We start from the raw sequence: 26,794 nt of genomic DNA, 5'->3' as shown, positions 1-26,794 counted from the left end.
CACACCTGCGGAGGCTTGCGCTGCCAATTCATTGCTTTCATTGGCCCGTTCAATACTCTTTCAGACGAGCGGCTTCTGAACCGAATCCTCCCATACGTGGATTTAGAACATCAAATCCACTTATAGTGCTGGAGTTCCCCCCGAAGGGGAACATTGGCTACACACACTGTATTTCTGATGCACATTAAATGTAGAATAAATCAGATCATATTTTGTTTGGTCCATTAACGTGTACACATTTAAGCAGATTCAATTCAATTAATCTTTATTTATCTAGTGCTTTTACAATGTAAATTGTGTCAAATACACTTAACATAGAAGTTATAGTAAATTTAAACAGTTTCAGTCCAGTTTTCAGAGTTTTTCATAAAGGTCATTTTGGTTATATTGATAATACATTGATAAGATTTCTACAATTTGTAAAGCGGAAAGGGAATACTTGTTCATTGTGTGTCTGACTGGTAAACGTATCAGAAAAAAAGTTCTGGGGTAACAGCTGAATATTTGCCTCGCAGATATGAGACATACCTGTACAGCATCTGCATAAAGGCTGGAATGGGCACCTTTCCGTTTGTTTGCTGTTGGGTCATTTTCATCCATTCTGGGGTGATTCTGATATTTGGGGAAATCTTATTTTGACATATTCTGGAAAAATGCTCCATTGGCCTCTATTATAATTTTTTTTGAGTGCAAATAAAATACAATAAATAATAACAACAACAACATGGAAATCACTCAAATAAGCATTTAAATGAGAGTAATAAATTCATTAAGACACAATGAATTTCCCATCACTGGAAAAATGCTTAAAAAATGTAAAAACCTCAATACACTCTGGGCAAATTTACTCCATTTTCGTTATATTCATGGCTGTTTTTTTCTCCATTGACCTCTATTATAAGAACATTTTTTTTATTGCAAAGCCATGACAGCATATATTCATGAATTTATGATTGTTGGTGTTTTCTGTGACGACAGTCAACATTGTTTAATTGGTCTACACCCATGAGACGGCAAAAAGGAAATGGGTGAGAGAATAAAGGAGGAGGAGGAGGAGAGTTAAAGAAGGCAGCATTATGTGGTGTGTAGATAAAATAGAAGTTGGCTGAACTGTTGCAGTGCGGGGAAACGAGTAGAGAAATCGGGTCGAGATGAGCAGTGTAAACTTAACGACTAAACTAAACTTACATAAAAGTATGTATTTAAGTATGTATGTAAGTGAAAGTATGTATTGAAGCAACAGAGCAAAGGCCGCTGTCTTGTTACTCAAGTGCTCGTGACATCTGTAAATTAGTGCGTCACTAAAGACTTCAGTGCAGTGGGTCCTGAACAAAATCAATTTACTGATTTATCTCCAGGGTTCCCACGGGGTCTTAAAAAGTCTAAAATTTAAAAATCGAAATTTAGGCCTTAAAAAGTCTTAAATTCGCTGTTCTGGGTCTTAACTATTTTTGCACAGGTCTTATTTTTGTGATATCCTTGTAACGCTACATGTAAAAATAGGTTTTTGGGATGTTGTAGTTCTTTATTTCACTAGTCCAATTGTAATTTGCGTTTTTACAACTACAAAAAGGTCAACTTGCAATAGCCAATCAGCTTTCTGTTAATAAAGTCAGTGCGCGCGGTAGGCTTGGCCGGTATCCAAATTTTGATACCATCAAACCGCCTCCTTATTTTACCCCGGTATCCGGTATTACCGTAACGCTCAGACAGCGTCACTAAACTGTTGGCTTGAGCCTTAACCATTCAGAAACTGAATACCTTATATACGACCTTAGTCTTGTTTGTATTCTTCTGCGCGGGACACTCCTCTCATTCGCACACAGACACACACACAGAGAAAGAGAGAGGGAGCGCCAAGCGACGTACAGCACCGATCTCTCTCGCTCACACACACACACACACACACACACACACACACACACACACACACACACACACACACACACACATCGCTCCCGCGATTTATTCAGAAATTTACTCCCACACCGTAAGAAATCTAGTCGGCTCCCGCGGTATAGCAACGGGAATGCAGATTTATAGCCCGAACCTGTTTACAGCCCGACATTATACAAATGTGCTCATGCACACAGCTCTTTTGTATTTTTTTCAAGAATGAGTCATTTATGTTTTAACATAATTTATTCGTAAAAACATATACTATATGCCACTTGGAAGTTGGAACAAAAAAATAAAATAAGTCCTCTGCAACATCGTAACATTTCAGTACTATAGGTCTATGTACATGCACTTACCATTTAAATTGGCCAATACACCAATGAAAAGAAGTCTTGCTTAACAAATCAAACTAAAATAAACTCTTAATGATGACGGTTATTTTATCAATAAGAAATTAAGATAAAGGCTCTGCAAGATTTGTTTCGCCACTTCTCTTCACAATCTGGCATTAAGGCGACGGTGAAGCTGAATATTAAAAGAATAAGGCCAACATTAGCCTGTATATGGTGAAGATTTTTATTTACTAAACCTAGGCTATATGAAGAGTGGAGAGCCCTATGAATCTGCCATTATATGTCTTTGGAAACAGGTGACAGGTTAAGGCAAAGGGGTCATAAAAGAGCAGGAGAGAGAACTTTGAGATACAATGAGAACCATCTGTGTCAGAAAAGCATGAAATGCATACAACATATGTGGAAACTGTCATGTGTGTTTGAAAAGACACATAATGTATGGGAGAGAAGAGTCCAGTTTAGATGTTTGAAACATAGATACTAGTCATAATTACCAAATGTGAACTGTATGTGTAAAAACAGTGATGAATACATTAGATCTTTACATTAAGAGGGCCACCAAGAAGAAGAGGTTTTAAATAGGGGTCGTAAAGAAGTAGGAGCTGGAAGAGGCCTGTGGAACCAGTAAAAAGCTGTGGAAACACAAAGGTGGGAGGAAGCCTGGATAAAGGGGATAGCAAATGTGAGGGACATCAGATTATCCTGGAGTGAGACTAAGGATGGGTCTGCTTACTAACGTCTCTGCTTTTTTTGGAAGATATTCCAATAAAGTATATTCTTCTGATATTCATAACCCCCAGTCTGAGTTAGATTCATTAAGAGAAAAACCGAAAACCACAACATATACTGTCTACATTATGATTATAATGTTTCATTACTTCATTTATAATTTAAAAACACTTTACTCACCAAGATTCAGCTACGTGTTTTTGTGGAAAAACATTATTAAATCCACTGGCTTTAGCGCAGTCCTGCTCTCAGGACTGATGGTGCGTCCCAGCAGCATCAACACCCTTTCCTGCTGATACAGGCCGAGATGCAGAGTTCTGATCTGGCTAATTTTGCAAGTTTTGGGTAGGATTGTTTGTTCATCTTCTACCAGCCAGGAACATCCATTTCATTTTCCATGACAGCAGTTTCAATAAAGCGAGTCACCCCATCTTTTTACCTGTCAGCTTGCGGCTTGTGCTCTACCGTAATACGCAGTGTATGAGCGACTGCCGAAATACCTTGGCGGCTAGAATGACCGTTCCTTCTGAGCTAGTTACTGGCTTGACCGCCGTCAAAATTAGCTTTTTTACCTTCTTCGTCATCATTTGTTTCACCTTTGCAGGGATGGATTTTAATGCAGGGATTTGGATTTTTTCGAGTCCCGCCGGGTTTGGGAAAAGATCTTCAGCTCTAATGCAGACCTCTTGTTCATATTGACCACGCCTCCCTTCTCATCCAGTCTAAACCGGAAATACTGCCAAACTGCCGGTCACTTTATAGCTCGACTCGTCACCTCACCTCTCCCCCTCCCTCTCTCTCTCTCTCCTCCACACTGTCCCGTGATGACAATCACACATACGTTTTTGTAGGCATTAAATAAAGGATATTTAATATTTTATGACGGTATAGAAACTGACACCGTTGCTATTTTTAGATCCCGCGGTATACCATAATACCTCCCAAGCCTAGCGCGCGGCGAATTTGACGACAAAACTGAAAAAACCTGAAGGATAAGTTTGTTAAAACAAAAAAAAGAGGCCCCCCAAAACATCTTCAATTATATTAATGATTCTCTTTTTATTGGTCTGATTTTACCGTCTGTTTCTTTTGACCGCCCCCCTGTCATTTAAAAAGAATATCTCAATGGTGAACGCGTAAAGTATAAAAGCCAGTATAAAAGCCTCATCTGTTGCGTGAGGTGTGTGATGCGGCGTCAGGCAAAAGTATAAATCAGCATTCAGATGTTTTTTTTTTTCTGTAGTTCAATAATACTTTTAACCTGTCTTTAATACTGTTCAATTTAAATACATTTATTTTACCCCTAATTTTGTGATTTTGTGATTTTCTCACTTGTTTTTGATATTGTGATATAGGTCTTAAATTTAATACTTAATGGTCTTAAAAAGTCTTAAATTTGACATCAAGTTATCTGCAGAAACCCTGATCTCACTGGCATGGAGTCAGCTGCCAACTGACCGGCTGGGTTCACCAACGCCCTCAACCTCAACCTTTACATCCACATTCACTATTCCCCACTCATTTCCCTTGACCCCTCCACTCCGTGGGTAAGAAGCAAAAATTTTTTGTTTTTGCCCAAATTCTCATTTTGTTTCTCTTGTTTTGTTTTTTCCCTGTACTAGTGTAATCATTATTTTCCCCGTTTTCAAATCTGACGAATCTGCTGGCCTGAAATCATTTGCATTTTTTTCTGGTGCCGAATCACGCACCACCGCTGACTGTGCGTGCACCACGCAAAAAGGACATGGCTTTATTCGCCGCGTTCGCCGTTGTGATATTCTTTAAAACGATAGGGGGCAGTCAGAAGAAACCCACTGTAAAGTCAGACAGATAAACAGCAAAGTAGAATGTTTCCGAAACTATGTAATTTCATTAATATCGTTCAATGTTTTTAAACTAAATAGATTTATTGTTTTTATAAATTATTTTAATGATTATAAGGATTTTTATGACCATTCAAGATTTTTTTTTTATGGAACTTTGGTGCATCACTTCCATTTGTTCATATCTCGGACAGTTCTACCCATTATAATTTCTTAAAATATTAATGACAGCAGAACATGGGTTGCTCTACAAATACATATTTTTATTATGGCAAGAATAGAAGCAAAAAAAGAAAAAGTTCACTTACTAAAAAATACATGTTTCTTTAGATTTAGCCCGCTCCACTATTCACACATAACTGTCTGGCTAGTTTCTCTCCTCTGCTTATGCTAAAAATGCAATAATGGTCCAATGTTTCTCACCATTTTCACCAATAAAGCGTAGAAAAACAGGGCATCAGTATATTGTAAACTGATAGGTTCAAATATTCCCTTCCAGTTATGTGTTTTGTTTTTGTGAAGTTTCAGTGCATTTTATTGACGCATTTCATGCGTAGTTTGCATAGAGAGAACAGAGGGAATTCTAGACATCTAATTGTTGTTGTTCTGAGATTGTATGTAGAGTGGTCTACAAACTTGTGAGTGTTTAAGCTGGCCTCTGCTGATGAAACCGCAAAATATCTACTTTCTTTTAATTGAATCTCTGACTCCTGCTCTTCTTCATCTGAAAGACTGGTCATTTTTGGGTTAAAACTGTTGGTCCCCCTAAAAAGTTTATATATGCATGCACACTATAATCTGCTGTTTTACTTTTCGAACAGGCCCATCTAGAGGGTTAATGCTGCCAACTGATGAACAACAGTAAAAATGTCACATTTGACCTCTTCCCAACAAGGAAAACACCAACAATCTAGATTGCATGATTATTTGGTGTCATGGCTTTACGGTTAAAAAATGTGGTTAAAATGGAAGTCAATGGGTCAAAAACAGCCAAGAACATAATGAAAAAGTATATAGACTGCAAGATTAATCATATTATTTTCACGATAACAATATTTTTGGCCCACGATCAAAAATTAAATATCGTCACGATTTTACAGTATAAACACCAAGCCGTTATTTTAATGAGTGGAGTTTACGGATTGTACAGCAACACAAGCATGAGGTGACTGCGTCTAGATTGCAAGTTTTTTTTTTTTTCTGAGGAATGTAATGTTGATCAGGTAGCCTTTGCTCCTGTTCAGTCCAAACTTCCCAAGGTAACACAACAAATGTCATTAACCACCTTAAAAGCCATCACAAAGTGGCTGTCATCAGTAGGTTAATGAGCTCAGGACAAATCTGTTTTGCATTTTTCTATGCATTACTAACATTACTAAGCATTTGTTAACAAAATAATCGCAGAGATTTAACAGTTTTTTTCCTGACGCGTTTGCCAGTCATGTAGACAGAAGACACTATCCAATTGTTTCAATTAAAAATAAAAAGTCACTGTGGCCCTGTTCACACGGGTATTCAGGTTAGTTTTCAGCAATCTGATGCAACTTTTATTATTTATGAGAAAAGAAAATGCAATTAAAAGTTTAAGAATTACCTCAATTTATAAAAAGACTTGCCTATTTTATGCATTAAATAATGAAATAGATTAATTTACTAATTTCCTTTATTTCCGATTACCATGCACTTTATTCAGTTTTAGTTTTTTTTTAAATATATAATTATTTTTTAGGGGTTTTCACCTTTATTTGGATAGGACAGTGGAGATTTTACAGACAGGAAAGTGTGGTAATCATAGATAGGGAACGGATCGGCAAAGGACCACAAGCCAGGAATCAAACTCGGTCGCCGTGAGCACCTTGGTGCTATGTTTCAACGCATTAACCACAAGGCTTTTGGCGCTGACAGTTTAACAGTTTAAATAAGTGTACAAACTTTTTTTTAAATAAACGTAATTAAATTATCTTGTCTTTTGTTTTAAAAATGTGTGCAAAGGATCAGGAATTGATTGCACGTGCATTGCTCTCATGCCACGTTTTCAAGGATAAATTTGCGTCTGTGTGCTGCTTTGAAAAGAATAAAATTATTAAAAAGCACATTAAAGACTATACACATAAAATAAAACAGTCACAAAGGTGTATCTTATGGAAAAAAAACATCAATTGACGGGGACTGCTTTTGGTTTTTAAAGAATCAAGCAGATTTAAAAAAAATCTAATTTGCAGAAAAGAAATGACAAACATTTTGCAAAAGGACAAACTTAAACATATCGGCACTGTTAAAAGAACATTCTACTTTATATATTCTTTCGACTCCAATACAACAGCTAAAGCCCACATGATTTTTACTATCATTTAGTCACTACGTCAGATCATGCAATTTTTTTTTCCTTTTTAAATCTTGACTTGTCGTGGGTGGCAAATGTGCCAGACTACACACGGTCCTTCACAATCAGTCACAATCAGTCTACAATGATGGTTATTTCCCAAAGCAGTCACATAGGTTGCTATATATATATATATATATATATATATATATATATATATATATATATATATATATATATATATATATACACACACAGACAGACAGTTAAAGTCAGAACTATGAGCCCCCTTTTAATTTTTTTTTTCTCTTTAAAATATTACCAAAATGATTTTTAACAGAGCAAGGAAATTTTCACAGTATTTCTGATAATATTTTTTCTTCTGGAGATAGTCTTATTTGTTTTATTTCGGCTAGAATGAAAGCAATTATAAATTTTTTAAAACCCATTTTTGGGACAAAATTATTAGCCCCTTTAAGCAATTTTTTTTCCGACAATCTACAGAACAAACCATCGTTATACAATAACTTGCCTAATTACCCTAACCTGCCTAGTTCACCTTATTAACTTAGTTAAGCCTTTAAATGTCACTTTAAGCTGTATAGAAGTATCTTGAAAAATATCAAGTAAAATATTATTTACTGTCATCATGGCAAAGATAAAATAAATCAGTTATTAGAAATACGTTTTTAAAACTATTATGCTAAGAAATGTGCTGAAACAATCTTCCGTACATTACACAGAAATTGGGGAAAAAAATAAACAGGGGCGCTAATAATTCAGGGGGGCTAATAATTCTGACTTCAACTGTGTGTGTCTGTGTGTGTGTGTGTATATATAAATATATATATATATTTTTTTATCTAATTTTCAATTTGTTTGTTTTTTAAATATTATTTTAATCTCAATAAACAACTTGCAGACAATAAAAATGCATTTTATTTAAAGGCGCCTTTCATGACGCTCAAGGTCATCGTACAGGACAGCTAGAACAATCAGTTCAGGTAAAAACAAAATAAAAATAATAGCAAAAACAAAACAATACAAACTTAGCAAATTTATCATATTTAAAATTGGGGGCTTCCACGATTTTTGACATATTTTAAACCAGGGTTTCTGCAGGTTTCACCAAGTTAGATTAATTAAACCTTTATGAGAAATAGAGTTAAAATGACCTTTTTGAATGAAAAGTTTAAAGTTGTATTGAGATGGATTGTTGGTGATTGTATGGGTTTTGGCCAGATTGAGTAGGAAAACATGAACAAAGAAAAATTAAGACCTTTAAAAAGAAAAGGTTTAAGACCTACAACACAATATTTCAGTAAATTTAAGACTTTTTAAGGCCTGAAATTTTGATTTTGGAATTTACAACGATTTAAGACCCCGTGGAAACCCTGTTTAAACACAATAGCCCTGGTAATTAGTTATTATAATAATGATGTAATTCCAACTCAGATACTATCTGTGAGAACTAGTAACAACTACTAGAAAAAAGTTTAAACCCATAAAGTTGTTGAAAAAAAGGGAATTGTGATCACAGTGACATATTAGTACAAAGTACTAAGCCAACATTATCACTGTAATAGCAGATATCTTCTATGAGAATACTGTAGGTCAAATATCGTCAGTTCAATTAAACTTCTCTAAATGTACTGTTTTTGTTTATTTTATATAGCGCCAGTGCTCAAGGATGCTTTACAAACAGAAGGAGAACTAGAAAAGCAATAACCTTAAGAAGGTAGATAAAATGGGAGACTAATAATACATAAAAATAATGATAAAAAAAACATGAGAACAAGTAACAAGAAATAAACTCATTCCTCTTTCAATGAGTGCTAATGTGCATATAAGAGAACTAGGCAGCACACTCAGGGCTGTAAGATGGATTTAATTTAGTATTCTTATTATTAATCTGAATGAGGATGAAATGACTGAGTTGGTCTTTGAGAGTGAAAATCAGTATATATTATTAAGATATCCAACCTGTTTGTTCCTGCAGATCTTCCTGTTTGACTGTGAATGTTTCTTCAATCTTCACATCTTCACTCTCCTCTTTAATAAACGTCATCTTTATAACAGTGTGGAAATCAGTCGCTTCAGCAGGAGTTTTTCTCTGTGTTTGGACACTTTATCCTGTTTAAAATGAACAAAACAATAAAAATGTCCTGTTTAAAATAAATAAAACAATGAACAGAAACAAAATAACTTCTCTTCAACACTTGCTTCAGCATTTTCTTTATATGAGAGTCATTAACAAACAGAAATCAGATAAGTCTGATCAAGAAACAATAGCCACTGATCAGCTGATTAAAACTAGTCCTCCATTTCTTATATATAGTGATAGAGGTAAAGTTGGTTTTATATTCGCACATTCGTTCATTTAGAAGTCTTTATATTGTTTACTATGTTACTTTGAATTTTCGATTGGAATTAGCATGCAAATGTGACTTGAAAACAACATTAACACTGTTTATTTGACTGTGAACAATGTTGTACTTTGAAAGTCATTGGCTGCTAATATGATTTCACTACTTTTCCAAATAAAGAGTTTGCAAATAATACTTTTATGAAATTATATTATTAAGGAAAAAGTCTGAATGTGCGAATATAAAACCAACTTTACCTCTATTATATAGTGATGTATATTTATAATGGAATGACATTGTGCTATTCAATCAATTAAACTTTCATTAAAACACTTATTATACACTTTTACTTTATTCAAGTATCTTCTTAATTGTTTTGTTTGTTTTTTTTATCTTATTGTCTGTTTATAGCACTTTTTTGCACAAGACAAATTTCCTCTCCGGAACAAAAACTTTATCCTATCTTTATTCAAACAATAGACCTCATTACTGTAAGTTTTATAAATAGTACTACTTTGTATAAATTGTCAACAGGTACATAATTTAGGTCTGAATGAAAACACTGAAACTTTAATCAATCGCTTTATATAAGGGTAAACGCTTTAAAACAAACCTTTCTCCAGTTGAATCACAGCGCGAGAGCGGCGCAGGCTTATGACGTCACAAGTCACGCCAAAATAAAAGTCTTTTTTTAAATCTTTTTTGCCACTTACTCTTAGTCATGAGTCATGACTTATTATATATAGTTTTTCTCTGCGTTTGGGCATTTTATCCTGTTAAAAATTAACAAAGCAATAAAAATGTTTTTTTATATGAGAGTAATTGACAAAAGTAAATCCAGTAAGTCCGAGCGAGAAACAACAGCCACAAATGAGCTGATTAAAACTAGTACTCCATGTTATTTAATCAATTAAACCTTCATTAAGACACTTAATACACGTACGTTGTTCAATAGTTCTCTTTACTTTGAGTAAAATAGTATTACGTTGTATAAAGGGTTAAAATAATATTGTCAACAGCAGGTTCATAATTTAGTATTGGATGAAAAACCTGAAACTTTAATCAATCGCTTTATATATCTGTGTAAAAGCTTTAAAAACAAACCTTTCTCCAGTAGAATAACTTTTTTTCTATTAATGCTTAAACTGACAATTCAAGCACATCATAACAAAGTCAGACAGATCTTTAAAAAAAAGCAATAATTTACATAGTCATAAGAAAAAATATCTAAAATCACATACAAATACAAATAATACCATTAGACAGAAAGAGAAAAATATGAATAGATTTAGACTAATAATACTAATACTAAAATTACTAAATTAAACAAACAAAATTAAATGAATGAAATTACAATGATACTTAACCAAATAACCGTAAGGAAAGCAAAATTGAGCATCTTCTTTAAATACATCTGCATAATATTTCAGGAATCTTAGATTTTTTTTGTATTATTCTTAATAATATAAAGTGATTTTAGGAGGAAGTTAAATTCTTTTCTAAAATAAACAAAGGATGGGTAATTATTTGTGAATTTCTGTTTGTGAATGAAAAATTTGCCATATAAGATAAAAAAAAGTATGATGCGTTCCAGATATTTAGCTTTTGGGTCTTTTAAAGTCTTTTAGATTAAAGCAATTCACAGCATTGGCAGAAGCAGATATATGAGAATTTAGAAGTGACTGAAATTGCTTGGATATTGGACAATCAAAAAACATGTAGTAGTGCAGGGGTGGCCAACCCTGTTCCTGGAGAGCCACCTTCCTGCAGATTTCAGTTGCAACCCAAATCAAACACCTGCCTGTAATTATCACGTGGTGTTCAGGTCTTAGTTAATTGCTTCAGGTGTGTTTGATATGGGTAACAACTGAAATCTGCAGGAAGGCAGAAACAAACACACAGACTTTACAGGAACAGGGTTGGCCACCCTTGTAGTAGTGTTTTCTCTGCTTGTTTGCAGAAAGAACAGGAGCTGTCGATGTCCAAAAAACTGTAAATACTACATTTTACAGGGTAGATTTTATGGAAAATTTTAAAATGCATTTCTTTTGCCTTGTTGGAAAATGCAATATTTCCCAGGTAAAAGCCAGTTTCTATTCCAGTCTATATCCTTAACCAAAGACCTCCAGTAAAACTTTCCTCTAGACGAAATTTTCCTTTTACATTGGAAAATTTGACGCACAAAGCTATTGCTACGTTTCTTATCTAACAGACTAACACCTTCTAAAAGCAAATTTACAGTTAAATGTACAGTGACTTTTAACTAGGTGAACTAAACCAGGTGGTATTGCCTAACAACTTTATTAAATTCATTAGGAGAAGTTGGAAAACAGTGGTAGGTTATATATGGTTCACGAAAGAATGTTTCCTGCATCATCAAACAAGCAAAGGATCCATTTAATATTATTTTGAAACCAAGTTTGGAAAAATAATTATTTGTTTCTGATTGAAATATCTCGGTTATTCCATAAGAATAATCGGTGGGGAGAAAAATTGTGAACATAACCAAGCTTCCAAGCAAGCAGACATTGCTGGTGGAATTTAGACAAAGCTAAAGATAGCTTGTAGGGAAGATAATTAAATTTAAAAAGAAACAAAAGACTACAGATTTTGTTTAAAAAAGTAGTTGGGAATAAAATATATAACAAATAGACGTTGGATTGGTTAGGCATCTCTTTATCCAATTAATTTTAAAAATGTTTATGGTGTCAGAAAAATCTAATAAATTTACACTCCCTCTGCTTTACTATAAGAAAGAACTTCCTTTTTTAATTTAAGAGGTTTGTTCTTCCAGATAAATTTCAAGAAAACAGTATAAATTTTTTTGGCCACTTTGTTTTCAACAAATAAAGATAAAGTCGGATATACAAAATGAGAAAGACCCTCTTCCATATAATGACAGGTCCCATTGTAGCCAGGAATTAAGAGTATTTTTAGTTTTGCTGATCCTAGACAAAAAAAAAAATTCAAGTGCTGTCTCACTAAAAGATTTTTAATAACATGAATAAATAACCATTTAAATGTGGATTTAACAAGGATATCTTCTATATATTCCTAACTCAAATTATGAACAGGCATTATCTCACATTTGGAGATATTCAACTTTAGACCAGAAACACTTGAGATATCAGAAATTTATATCTTAATTTATATCTTAGATATCTTAAATTTAAAGGCTTTCATATGTTTGAGTCATCTTTTAGAAATAAAGTGGTGTCATCTGCCAATTGTGAAATCTTAATCTCCCTTTCTTGAATCTTGATTTTGCACAATGCTTAAGGATAGAAACTCTGTAACTAATAAAAATAAAAAGGAAGAGATTGGACAGTCCTGCCTAATACCACACAAAATATCAAATCCATTAAAAGTATTAAAATTAACAATCACTGAACTATTGATTCCTTTATAAAACAAAGCCATAGTGTTAACTAAAGTATTCCCAATTCCAAATAACCTCAATGCTTTAAACAGAAACTGGTGCTCAATTGTATCAAAGGCTTTATAAAAATCAAGAAAAAGAATGAGACCATCTGAATGAATAGAATCAGCATAATCGAGCAAATCCAAAACTAATGTTATGTTATAAGAAACATGGCGGCCTTTTATAAACCCAGACTGAGTTTCAGAAATAATAGAATCAAGATTTGTTTTTAATCTGTTGGCAAAGTCTTTTTTTGTTTGTTTGTTTAGTTTTTTTGCCACTCACGGTTGCAGTCATGACATAATACATTTCTCCTTCATTTTCCACCTCACACAACATCTACTATCTCTCTCACATACAAAGACTTTCAGTATTTGAAGTTGATCAAAACTTTTACTCCAAACATTAACACAATTTTGTTTAATTTATATAATCCACTAAGACTAAGTGTTGAAAGATTGAATCACTCCTATATGGACGTAATGCGAAATAACATTCTGATGTTTTGCAGTAATTAATAGAGTTCACATACTCTGTAAGACATATTATATTAAAATGATGGGCAAATCTGTATATTTCATTTGGGTTCCTACCCACTAAGGTGTGGAAGGCAATGAAAAGGCGGACATTCTGGCCAAACAAGCTCTCAGAATAAGTGAAGTAGATCTAGAAGTCCCATTGAGTAAAGCAGAAGCTAAAATCAAATTAAGAACAATCAGTATGGCAATTATACTGGGATAACAATGAGACAGGCAGACATCTATATAATATACATAAACAAGTCGTTGCTAGAAGGAGGGAGAACAGAAATCATAGGGAAGTACGATTATAACTCAGATGAGAATAGGTCAAACTGGACTCAACCATATTTTATATGAAATAGGGAAACACCCAACTGGACAATGTATACACTGTAATCAACAAGAAACAATAGAACATGTTTTATTCCACTGTAGTAAATATAATAAAGAACGATACGATCTTATTCAATCAGTTAAAAAGAGCAAACTTCAGGATTTCACATTGGCGGGTTTATTAGGGAATAAATCTATTGAGGTATATGAGGATATAATTAAATTTGTTTAAGAAACCCATTTAGAGAAAAGAATATAGAGATAATATAATTTGAGGAATTAATTGTTAGCCCACTCCACCCCACATTTTTTATTTATTCATTTATTTATTTTCATTTCCTCCCTCTTTCCTCCCCCTCTCCTCTATTTTTACACTTCAGTTATTGTTCAGCCATTCCAGTTGGAGGCGGTAATGCACCTACAAGTCTGGTTGCCAACCGCCAGTAAAACCCAAAGAAAAAGAAGAAGAAACCGATTAATTAAAGTTTTAGGTTTTTCATCTGATACTAAATTATGAACCTGCTGTTGACAATATTATTTTAACCCTTTATACAACTAAGTACTATTTTACTCACAGTAATGAGGACTATTGAACAACGTGTGTGTAATAAGTGTCTTACTGAAGCTTTAATTTATTAAACAGTATAATGTCATTCCATTCTAAGTTTACATCACTAAATATAAGAAATGTAGTTGTGTTACTAGTTTTAATCAGCTAATTTGTGGCTATAGTTTCTTGCTCAGACTTATCTGATTTCTTTTTGTTAATAACTCTCATATAAGAAGAAGTTATTTTCTTTCTGTTCATTGTTTTATTCATTTTACATTTTTATTGCTTTGTTAATTTTTAACAGGATAAAGTGTCCAAACGCAGAGAAAAACTATATATAAGTCATGACTAGTTAAAAGAATTAAAACGTGTAGTAGTAATGAATACTTTTTACATGAAGGACACCTATTTTACCTTTTTTTCTGTAAAGTTTCAGCTCCAAACACTCATTAGATTATTTGTTATACCTTTTAGAATGTTGAGATTTTTGCTTTAAACACTTAGTCTTAGTGGATTAAAAGTTTTTTTAATTGTCTTAAAATGTTTAGAGTAAAGGTTTTGATCAACTCCAAATACTGAATATATGTGCGTCTGTGAGAAAGTGGAAACGAAGGAGAAATGTATCAATAAGTCATGACTGCAACAGTAAGTGGCAAAAAAGGTTTTTAAAGACTTTTATTTTGGCGTGACGTGTGACGTCATAAGCCTGCGCCGTTCAAGCGCTGTGATTCAACTGGAGAAAGGTTTGTTTTATAGCGTTTACACTTATATAAACCGATTGATTAAAGTTTCGGTTTTTTTCATTTAGTGCTAAATTATGTACCTGCTGTTGACAATATTAGTGTCAATATTAGTATAGCACAATTGTTTGAATAAAGATAGGATAAACTTTTTGTCCTCAAGAGGAAATTTGTCTTGTGCAAAAAAAGTGCTACACATTGCTGTAAGCAGACATTAAGCTAAATAAAACAAACAAAACAATTAAGAATATACATAAAAAATAAAGTTTTTAAAAAAGGTTACAGAGATGTGTGTAATAAGTTTAATAACTTTATTGAAGGTTTAATTTATTAAATAGTATATTGTCATTCCATTCCGAGTTTACAACTGTATAAGAAATATAGAGGTAAAGTTGGTTTTATATTCACACATTCGTTCATTTAGAAGTCTCTATATTGTTTACCATGTTACTTCGAATATTCGATCGGAATTAGCATGCAAGTGTGGCTTGAAAACAACATTAACACTGTTTATTTAACTGTGAACAATGTTGTACTTTGATTGTCATTGAGTGTTAATATGATTACGCTATTTAGAGTTTGCAAATAGTACTTTAATGAAATTAAAATATTAATGGGAAAGTCTGAATGTGTGAATGTAAAACCAACTTTACCTCTATATAAGAAATGGAGTAATGTTACTAGCTTTAATCAGGTCATTTGTTTGTGGCTATTGTTTCTTGCTCAAACTTACCTGATTTCTTAATAGAAGTAAAGTTGGTTTTATATTCACACATTCGGAATTTCCCCTTAATAATATAATTTCATAAAAGTATTATTTGCAAACTCTGAATAGTGAAATCATATTAGCAGCCAATGACTATCAAAGTACAACATTGTTCACAGTCAAATAAACAGTGTTAATGTTGTTTTCAAGTCACACTTGCATGCTAATTCCAATCGAATATTCAAAGTAACATGGTAAACAATATAGAGACTTCTAAATGAACGAATGTGCGAATATAAAACCAACTTTACCTCTATGATTTCTTATTGTTAATCACTCTCCTATAAAGAAACTATTGAAATAAGTGTTAAGAAGTTATTTTGTTTCTGTTCATTTTTTTGTTTATTTTAAACAGGATAAAGTGTCCAAACACAGAAAAACTCCTGCTGAAGCAACTGATCTCCACACTGTTATAAAGATGGCGTTTATTAAAGAGGAGAGTGAAGATGTGAAGATTGAAGAAACATTCACAGTCAAACAGGAAGATCTGCAGGAACAAACAGGTTGATTTTCATTCTCAAAGACCAACTCAGTCATTTGATCCTCATTCAGATATTTTAATAATAAGAATATTTAATTAAATCCATCTTGCAGCTCTGAGTGTGCTGCCTAGTTCTCCTAAATGCACACAAGCACTCATGAGCTATGTTTCCATCCAAAAATGCAAATAAACTTTATGCACAAAACTGGATTATTGCATAAAAGATATGCAAATAAAGCTCAATGATTTCCATTCAAATGAAATCAAATCACTTTTATTGTCACATCATCAGCAGCACGTGTGCTATGATGAGTGGAAAGCTTAGGTGCTGGTTCCAGACAGTACAAAATACAGACAGTACAAATACAACAACAGTGCAAAATACGAATCAAAAGCGAACAAAATCATCACTTCCTGATTAACTGGTGCCAAATATCAACAGTAAAAATGGAATTTGCTGCGATAAGAGAAGCTGCATCAATAGCCGCGTTTCCACTATCTCGTCTAAAGCAAGCGAGACAGGGTGAGCCAAGGAAAGTCGCGTTTCCACTGTCACTTCCTGGGCCTAATCGAGCCAAAGCGGGGCTTTCTCGGGGCCAGCGGCCGGCCTTTTTTGGCCCGCCAAATACCTTGGGCCAAAGAGGGCCAGCTGGGGCTTCGGGGCGGAGTGAAAGGAGAGGCAGACACCGATCGCACACGAGTACATGCACCAAACAAATAACCAAATAAGAAAATAAGGGAAAGAAAACATCTAGCCTTTTAGTCTGGGGTCTTTTTGCATATGATCACCCTTATGTTTCCCTTTTAAATGTAAGGCTGTTGCATAAAATGATAAAGTTTTCATTTATAAGTGACTTTGCTGCATCCTCCTTAATGTTTCAATAACGCATAATAATCTTTACACCATATTAAAGACACAGCAGACAGTAAAGTTTTTTGAGAGTTTTTGTCAAGTTTAAAAGGTGTTTGTGCACGTTTAGATGCCTGTATGTGAATGTTAGACCGAGAAAAAGAGCGCTCTCTCACAGCTCTGTTGATGCTGCGAGCGGCTTCTGTTTTTATTTATTTTGAAGATAATACACAACATAAATACAACAGAAAGACATTAAACTTTACAAATTTCGTGTCCATTTTTGTAGACTCAAAAACAATAGTGTCATCTCCTAATAAAATAGCCCAAGATATATTAAACTAAATTAAATAATTACAAATATCAGATATAATAAAATCACATAAATTAAATAAAACAAATAAAATCTAGCTATAAAAATTTACGTAGCCTATAAACAGTACATAAATCAAACCATCTGAAAAAAAGATTTTAGATATTTTCTAAAACAATAAACACCGGAGGAGGTTTGAAATATTATTTATAAAGTATATAGATACGATCATATTAATCAAATCATGTAAACAGAGCATTTTATGGGTGAGTGAAAGCAGAAACTAAGCTACCTTTTTTCTGTCATGCATGCATTATCTGCCTGATTCCCGCTGAAGTGGGCGGGTTGTGTGACGTTTGATTCGGGGGACGTTCTGGGGGCGGGGTTTGCATGACACGCTGCGAGGTACTAGCCCGACAGTGGAAACGCGACATGATTTCTGCCTCACTGCTCAACCCCCCCTTGCGATTGGCCCGGCCCTGCCCGATAAAAGCCCTGGCTTGCACATGCCCGACAGTGGAAATGCGGCTAATCTTTTCTTCATCTAATAAATGACTTGCGACTCAGAGGGTGATCCTGAACGCGTAGTGCCGTTTAAAGGTGTCAGACGCGAAGCTAAGATGCTCTTAATTCTGGAGGTCATGAATAATATAATAACACTAATACTTGAACTGTAAGGCGATTAAGAATGACCAAAACAAGAGTTCAGATGTTTTATAATGTACTGAGCCGTCTGGTTTGTCCATTCATACACATTTGTATCATCACATGATCTCTTATAACAAAATCACATGACTTTTTTAATGCACATACTGGAGTTTGTATCGTGTTTTCCATCGTGATTTTTGATCTTTTCTTATTGAATAAAATGTTTATTCAACTCAGTTATGCGCATACGTTTTTTTTTTTTTGCATCATGGTGTTTTCATAAACTGTTTTTTTATGTGCATAAAAATAGGTGGATGGAAATATAACTATTGAAAGACAGGAATGAGTTTCTCTCTTGTTACTTGTTCTTGTGTCTTTTGTCATTATTTTATTTATTATTAGTCTCCCAGTTTCTCTACCTTCTTAGGGTTCTTGCTTTTCTTGTTCTCCTACTGTTTGTAAAGCGTCCTTGAGCACCAGCGCTATATAAAATAAATAAAAACAACAAATTAAAAAAAAAAAAAACTTAAACTGAGCTGAAGATATTTGAACTACAGTATTCTCATAGAAGATATCTGCTTTAACGGTAATGATGTTGGCTTAGTACTCTCCATTTGCATATGTCACATTGATCCAAATTAACTTTTTTCATCAATATATATTTTTAATTAATTTATTATTGTATTATTAAATGTATTCAATTATCATATTTTTTAAATAAGGCAAATTAAAATGTTTTTCATCTAGGCTATTTGAAAAATCCCTTAGCCTTTAGCCCTTTATGAGTCTAAAATTGTCATAATGGTCTTAAAAATGTCTTTAAAAGTCTTACATTTAACTTGGTGAAACCTGCAGAAACTCTGGTTTAAAGTACAAAAAAAACATGGATGCCCCTAATATTAAACATGCTGAATGAAATGGACACTAAAATAATTAATTATTATAAAACATTGTACAGAATTCTAAACTATATGATGTTGCTGCTGGGCGACGTGAGACTAAATGAACAAACTATTTTGGAACAATAACGTTTAACATTGCGCTGACTACAACTGGCCAACAAACTAGTCTAAAAATGACTTTTGCTGCTTAAGAAATGGATTACAGCATGCTGAGGATATGCAGAAATTTGAGTGTAAAGTTCGTCCGTATTGACCATATTCTTCACGTACCAGCAGGCGCCGCCATTTGAATCTTTTTGCTCTTGACTTTTATTAAAGAATTAATTTTAGTTACTAAAAACAGTGTTGTGCTGCTGAGGCATGGGACGATAACCATTTTCAAGGTATAACGCAGTTTGAAAAAAGACAAGGTTTTAAAACCGCCAATATTTTCTGCTGTACCGTTCATTGCTATATGTAAGTTTTTTTTTTTTTACATTTTGTTTTAAGATTTTCAGGACAACAGTATCTCCAGCAGAAAAGATCTCCAAAGATGCCATTTAAAATTGTAAAGAAATCTGTGTTTATGAAACAAATGAAGACAGCAGAAGTCAAGGATTCAATTGAGTGATTCAGCCTGACATGTTTACTTCTCCAAAATACTTTAAAAGTTTCTCAAAAGAAAATGTTTTGTGTTCTAAGAGGAAAAAGTTTCTGTTTACCCAGACATTTAAGAGGAGTAATCACAGTACCATGAAACTGTGATATTTTTATTCAAGGTTATCATACTGTCAGAATCTTATACTGGCCCATGCCTAATGCTGCTTGTTGTAGCAAAGTCATATTTTCTCATTTTATTATTTTTCTTTGTATGTATAGTCATGAACACACTTGTTTGCAGAGCAAGAGAGCCTGTCTCTGAAAGAGAGTTTTCTGTCGGTCTCCTCCCCTTTTTTAAAAGATAAAGCGGTATTTCTCACTTAGCCTTACATATTCAGCCACCTAATTTTATGTGCATTTTGGGTAGGCTATGAGCATAAAAAATTGGTTGATGGAAACGTCATGATGCACATAACTTTTGAAATGTAAGCATAAAGACACATGCGCATAACTGAGTAGGACAAACTTTTTATTCGATAAGAGAAGAGAAACTCCCGTAAACAACGCAAGCACTTTTACTGAACAAATTCCAGTATGTGTGTTTAAAAAGGTTTGTTATAAGAGATCATATGATGATGAAAATGTGTGTGAATGCACAAACCAGCAGGCTGAGAACATTATAAACATCTGAAATGTTGTTTTGGTCATTCTAAAACACCTGAACCGTTTCAGTATTCATGTTATTATATTAATAATGTCCTCCAGAGCGTCTAGAGCGTGTCAAGAGTGTCTGTTCTCTGCGTCTCATGGCTTCAAATGCCAACACGTGTTCATTTTTGTACCGGCATTGTCCTCTGAGGTGAAAGTCATTTATTAAATAAAGAAAAGATTCATGTAGCTTCTTCTACCGCAGTAAATTCTGTTTTTACTGTTCATATTTGGGGCCTGTTAATCAGGAAGTGACGATTTTGTTCTCTTTGATTCATTGGATGGAAACGCAGCTTTATTCGCACATCTTTTATGTGACATCCCAGTTTTGCGCATAAATTTAATTAACACTTTTTGATGGAATCATCGCTATTGCCTACATTTCAGTTACACAAAGAACAAAGTCACGTAGCAGAATGGCTTGTCCTTTCTTAATGAATAATTTGCTTAAATTCAATGACCTTCGACGGACATGTACTGTAACTAGATTAACGGGATTATTACTCGTTCTAAAAAGATTTTTCAGTCCTGCTTACATTCTAAATGTCATATCAACCTCTACCACTTGATAGTGCTGTGCAATTAATCCAAAATCTGGTTTCAATTTCGATTTTGGCTTCTAATGGTTATGAAAATCCATTAATCGAGTTAAACGATTATTCCATCATATACCGCCCCCTTTCCAGTTGTACACACTTGTTGCTCTGCAAAGCTCAGTTCCACGTGAAAATGACTAAAAGCATGTGCTGTAATGTAACTTTTGCAGCACGGGACGCGCATCATCCCTATTTTTAAAAGTGCGTAAGTGCACATGCTCTGTGTGTGCGCCGCGCTTAGCCTTGGACAGGCTCGGAGACAAGCAGAAAACATACATCTAATGCCATCTTAATGTGAGCGCTTTAATGATCAAGTACATGCAAATTTGTGTAGTGTTTAGTGATTAGTCATATTAACCCTTGTTAGTATAATATACAAACAAGTTGAGAATCAAAAGACACTTGAAAGAGAAACCATATCAGAGCCGCACTATTTCTAAAATGACTGCGCACAATATTCCTGCTGCCGACTGTTTTTAGCATTAATCAAACAACAAAGGGAGAAAATCCCTTACTGCTCTTGACTGAAAGACTTTTGTAGCTCAAATGTTTTTCTGAAATTGAAAACTCTGAGTATTTAATCTCTCGGTAAATCAACTCAGAGTTCAAGTTTAAACTCTGAGTTGGTTGAACCTCCTTACTGAAACAGGCCCCAGGTCATCATGACATTATTGACAATTGTCGCTGTTTGTCGTTGTACTCTGTTTATCCTGAGAGCTAAAGCTGAGTATTTTTAGGGCTTTTCACATTTCAAATTGTTAACCCTGGGTCATTCTAACCCTGGATAAATTCTGGGTTATCTGTAGTCACCTTCCACACTGCTCATGCTATACATGGGGTTAAAAAATAATCCTGGGTGTTCATTAACAGACAGTTCACATTTTTAAACCCTGGGTTATCATTATTATTTTGTATATTTACGTTGTCACTGTCCCTGATTGGACAAACCACAAGTAACCTTTTTAGATGGCATTTCTGCATCTTGTCGGGTAGACCAAGTAGGTTTTCAGCTAAGCCTCGGGGCATACACAAAGGCAAGAAAACAAAGACAAAAGTACAAATAAATGAAAACAAGTAACAAAGTATGTCATCTTGCCATCTCCTCATCACTCCCGTTTAAAGCAAACGTGGCATTAAGAATTTGCATAAGTTTTATACAATAATGCAAACTTGCAAATATAAGCATGAATTATGCATACCTGCTATGGACATGCAGGATTTGTCTCAATCGAGGAAACAACATGAGTGATCTAGAGCGAGTTCATTTGGTTATTTCCATTTAAAGTCACAGGCACAAAAAGAGCTTGGTTTTCCTCTGACCTCCAAAATTAAATATTCTACAAGGTATATGATCTGATTTTGAGCTGAAACCTCAGACACATTCTGGGAACACCAAAGACTTATTTTACATCATGTAAAAAATTTGTAATTGTAGGAACCTTTTAAAGGGATAGTTGTGCAGAAATGAAAATAGCCTCACCATTTACTCTTCCTCATGTGGTTTTAAACCTTTATGAGTTTCTTGATCCTGTTAAACACAAAAGAAGATATTAAAAAAAGAAGAAAAAAAACGCTACTGGCTTACTGTGTTCCACAATAAAGGAAATGTCTAAAACTACATGACGGAGAGTAAATGGTAAGGCCATTTTCATTTGTGGGTGAAACATCCATTTCTTGCTTATCGCTTTGAGCCTTCATACTAAAGTTAACTTTTTTTTTTTTTTTTTAGATCTGATGGTGCTGAAGGAAGAGACTCATGGACAGAATGAAATAGATGAGAAACAGCAGTTTGAGAAACCCAAAGAAATAATGACTGATGAAAAACCCCCACTGACTAAAAAGACTTCATCACCCGAAAGACTTCGGAAATCAAAATCTGGGTGTAATTTTAGCTGTAAACAGTGTAGAAAGAGTTTCAGTCAGAAGTCAAAGCTTGATGTTCACATGAGAGTTCACACAGGGGAGAAACCTTACACCTGCGAACAGTGTGGAAAGAGTTTTAGTCAAATACAAGGCTTTAAAGCCCACATGCGAATTCACACTGGAGAGAGGAAGTTCCCATGCCAAGAGTGTGGAAAAAGCTTTTATCATGCTGGAAACCTTGCAGCACACATGAGAATTCACACTGGGGAGAAGCCTTTCAGCTGTAAACAGTGTGGAAAGAGTTTCTGTCAAAAGCCAAACCTTGATATTCACATGAGAATTCACAATGGGGAGAAGCCTTTCAGCTGTAAACAGTGTGGAAAGAGTTTCTGTCAAAAGCCAAACCTTGATGATCACATGAGAGTTCACACAGGGGAGAAACCTTACACCTGCGAACAGTGTGGAAAGAGTTTTAGTCAAAAACAAAGCTTAAAAACCCACATGAGAATTCACACTGGAGAGAGGAAGTTCCCATGCCAACAGTGTGGAAAAAGCTTTTATCATGCTGGAAACCTTGCAGCACACATGAGAACTCATACTGGGGAGAAGCCTTTCAGCTGTAAACAGTGTAGAAAGAGTTTCAGTAAAAAGCCGAACCTGATTGCTCACATGAGAGTTCACACTAGGGAGAAACCTTACACCTGCGAACAGTGTGGAAAGAGTTTAGGTAAAAAACAAGACCTTTACATCCACATGAGGATTCACACTGGAGAGAAGCCGTTTACATGTGATCAATGTGGAAAGAGCTTCTCAACCAAAGCTAGCCTCAAGAACCACATGAATGGTCACACTGGAACCATAGTGTTCACATGTGATCAGTGTGGAAAGAGTCTCACCCGCAAAGACACCATTAAGAAACACATGAAGATTCACTCAAGAGAGGATCGTTTTAAATGCAGTGAGTGTGGAAAGGGCTTTAAGTGTAAAAGAAGCCTCAACACTCACATGAAGCTTCACAATAGAGAGCAGAGTCCTCAACATTGAGGTCTTGTCCACACAAATTCGGGTATATTCAAAACGACAGCTTTTTCACTGAGTTTGGCTGTTTATTCACGTTAAGTTTATTTATAAACTACCTTTGAGAGGATCACATGCTTATGATTGTCCACGGCTGGTCCTGCATTAGCTAAAACATGATTCACCAATGAGATAATGCCTAACTCACTATAAATAACCTCTTAACTCAGTTATCTTCGTCTTGAAGAATCCCCCTCCCACCCTTACTCCCCCTCCTTTCTAGATTGGGCAACACGGCAGCCAATGATTAGCCAGTGGTTAGCACTGTTGCCTCACAGTAAGAATGTCGCAGGTTAAAGTCCCTACTAACCAGTTAACATTTTTGTGCAGTTTGCTCATTCTCCCTGTGCTCGCGTGGGTTTCCCCTGGGTCCCCTGGTGTTCTCCCACAGTCCAAAAACACACAACCTAAGTAAACTGAACATTAAATTGGCACCCTAGTCGAGCTCTTAGTAAGCCTTATATCTCCCTTTAGCTGACCCTAAATCTGTCATTAGAATAGAAAGAAGTCTGGGGAGTTCATCGAGATCTACCTGAGCTCACACTCCCCTCTCGTCCTGCTTACGGGATGGAGCCCAGGGCTCGAGGATCTTATGAGCTTAAGTCTCTCCCGGGACAGCATGCCAAACAAGTGTGAACTCTTGAATGCATATCAAGTTACTGATAATGAAACCCTTTGAACACCTGAAAATTTAAACTCAACTGAAGAGGGGTGAAGATTTTGCCAGCTGTTTTGTCGTGTAGATCAGGGTTCACAGCCCAGTACCAGGTTGTGAGAGTTGCTATCGGGGTGCAAGAAGGCAAAATAACTCTGTATGTTGATAGATTGTATTGGCTTGTTTCATGTGCAACCAAATGACCTACAGGGATTCAAGAGATGTGACCCAACCAAAGCAGTTGGGTAATCTCCAGGGGGGTTTCATCCTTTGTTATAAATTAGTGTCTCACAGACTGTACTTTGGTTTAAGTTACTTGAAGACGGACAAGTTAACATCACTGCTGATGAACTGCACAATTAATTGTCTTCAATAAAGTCTTCTCCCCGTAAGAACTTTGGTCAGCTTACTTATTTTATGTATTAGAGTTATCTATACAATGGTGAGTCACCCAAGAATGGTTAAGCCAAATACAGCAAAATCTGACAATGTGCTTCAACTTATTATGAACCGACAACCATATTTGTGCAGGGTTCCACACAATTCTTTATTGTTGTCACAACTCAAATTAAGTTAACTTAACACTTTTAATAAATTTATGTGGATTAAATATTAAGGCCCAATCCCAATTCTACTTTTGTACCCCTTCCCTTTGGCCCTTACAACTGAGGGTTAAGTTTAAGGGCTTCAAATTTTACCCCTAAGGATTGGGACAGCACTACAGTACCTGCACATGTCATCATGTGTCCTCCCGATTACTTGCTTCATATGAGATCAGACGATCGCGACTGCTGTACTTATTCCAGTTGTTATTTTTGGGGATTTATCTTCAGGAAATCACTGAAGGTTTATGTTATCATAATGATCTAATGTGGCAATAGGATCGTAACAGTACTGTGCATTTAACACAGTGGTCATACTCATCAATGTAAACACACAACAACAGCATTAACATTATAGCAGACACTGTAAAAAGCTCATTGACAGCCACTAGACTTTTCTGACAGGGTATTTCAGTGTCATCGAGTGTCAGAATTTTGTGGGACTGCTGTACAGGAGTTATGATTAGGGATTAGAGCTGCACAATTAATCGAAATAAGATTGCGATCTCGATTCGACCCCCTTGACGATCTTAATCCAGCAGTTCTCTGATTCTGTTAATCATATTTTCAAGTTAAGGAGAGAAGAAAAGGCGGCTGCACAAGTCTTTTCATTGTTTCACATAATGTTGCTCAGTGACCCGGACACCTCCAAATGATGTTAAAAGTGTCACATACTGTATTTATAAGGTATAATTCACCTAAAATTGTCATTTTTGTCTTCATATAATGATGTTTTTCGCAGCCGAGAAATCACACGTGACGTGAGCTGCTGACCGTGAGAGCGCGCTCAACTTAATGATAGACACGCACGCGCCTACTTTAGTAAACAGAACTTGCAAATGCTGTAAGTAACAGGTAATACAGTTTTAAATAATATTCAGTTTGTGGCACAGAATGATCTTTTGGGAGCAGCGCGAAGTATGAACAAGCACTTTGCAGTCAAAATAAAACCAAAAGTGTGCACTTCATTTAAATGATCATATCTCATTTTAGAGTAATGATTACGACAAGCATTTGATTTTTTTTTTCTTTCATAGCGAACAGAGTTGTGCATGAAAATAAATCTTTACAGTGTCAGTATAACTACTCTAGCCTACATATTGTTGAATATAATCTGATAATGGCAAATGTCTGATTTTACTAGTGAATAAATAGTCTAATAATGTTGTCAAAGACAGATTGCAAGCATAATCAAATCAAATAGAAATACAAGTTTCCTCTTAGCAAATCAGAAATCAAGACAATAATTAAAGAAGGTGTTAATAGATTATGGCAAGAGAAATGGGATAAAGATGAGAAAGGCAGACATAGTTACAGTTTTCGAGCTTTATTCAATATATCTTCTTTATTGTCCAGCAGAAAAAAGAGCTAAATATGTTTGGAACAAGTAAAGGATGAGGCTAAATGACAGAATTGTTAGTTTGGGTGATCTATTCCCATCTATCACCAAGTTAAAGTATATAAATTGATGTTAAAATGCCTAAATAATATTGATATCAATAAAAAGATCTGCTATCTACTATTTTCACATTGAGGTAATCTTGTATTGATAATTTCTGGATTTTAATTATGTGTAAGTTGCATAAACTCTATTATTTAGCCACTCGCTATTGTTTTCAAATTACTCATGTATCTTGTCTTTCAGAATGTTTATGGTTGTTAAAGTCACCTCAGATTACAGTGTTGCTATATTCCT

At 34.8% G+C, this 26,794-nt stretch overlaps 2 protein-coding genes across 3 annotated transcripts in view; one reads left to right on the top strand and one right to left on the bottom strand.

Moving 5' to 3' along the window:
- LOC110439563 (uncharacterized) overlaps positions 1 to 9,262 on the bottom strand; it is a 100,078-nt gene extending 90,816 nt beyond the window's left edge. The window contains 1 exon segment of the mRNA XM_088650250.1: positions 9,111 to 9,262. Coding sequence (XP_088506376.1) covers positions 9,111 to 9,195 — 85 coding nt within the window. The 5' untranslated portion in view covers positions 9,196 to 9,262.
- Positions 9,263 to 15,008: 5,746 nt separating this feature from the next.
- Positions 15,009 to 24,888, top strand: LOC148680540 (uncharacterized). Of its 2 annotated transcripts, none has more exons than XM_088650469.1 (3): positions 15,009 to 15,061; positions 16,180 to 16,327; positions 22,631 to 24,888. In XM_088650469.1, the coding sequence occupies exons 2-3, from the start codon at positions 16,243 to 16,245 to the stop codon at positions 23,806 to 23,808; spliced, it is 1,263 nt and encodes a 420-aa protein (XP_088506595.1). In that variant the 5' UTR covers positions 15,009 to 15,061; positions 16,180 to 16,242; the 3' UTR covers positions 23,809 to 24,888. The 2 variants fall into 2 exon arrangements, with proteins under 2 accessions (XP_088506595.1, XP_088506596.1); XM_088650470.1 differs by having other exon boundaries at positions 15,009 to 15,444; positions 15,731 to 16,327.
- Positions 24,889 to 26,794: the final 1,906 nt, after the last annotated feature.

This window comes from Danio rerio, chromosome 4 (genome assembly GCF_052040795.2).
Source record: "Danio rerio strain M-AB ecotype USA chromosome 4, GRCz13ab, whole genome shotgun sequence".
NCBI lineage: Eukaryota > Metazoa > Chordata > Actinopteri > Cypriniformes > Danionidae > Danio > Danio rerio.
The sequence above is the reverse complement of the archived record's forward strand: the minus strand, read 5'-3'. Positions and strand labels throughout refer to the sequence as shown.

Excerpts from the sequence above, each read along its gene's own strand:
- LOC148680540 (XM_088650469.1), top strand. The coding sequence starts at position 16,243 with ATGGCGTTTATTAAAGAGGAGAGTGAAGATGTGAAGATTGAAGAAACA. Across the intron at positions 16,328-22,630 it reads AGATCTGCAGGAACAAACAG|ATCTGATGGTGCTGAAGGAA; the intron begins GTTGATTTTCAT and ends TTTTTTTTTTAG.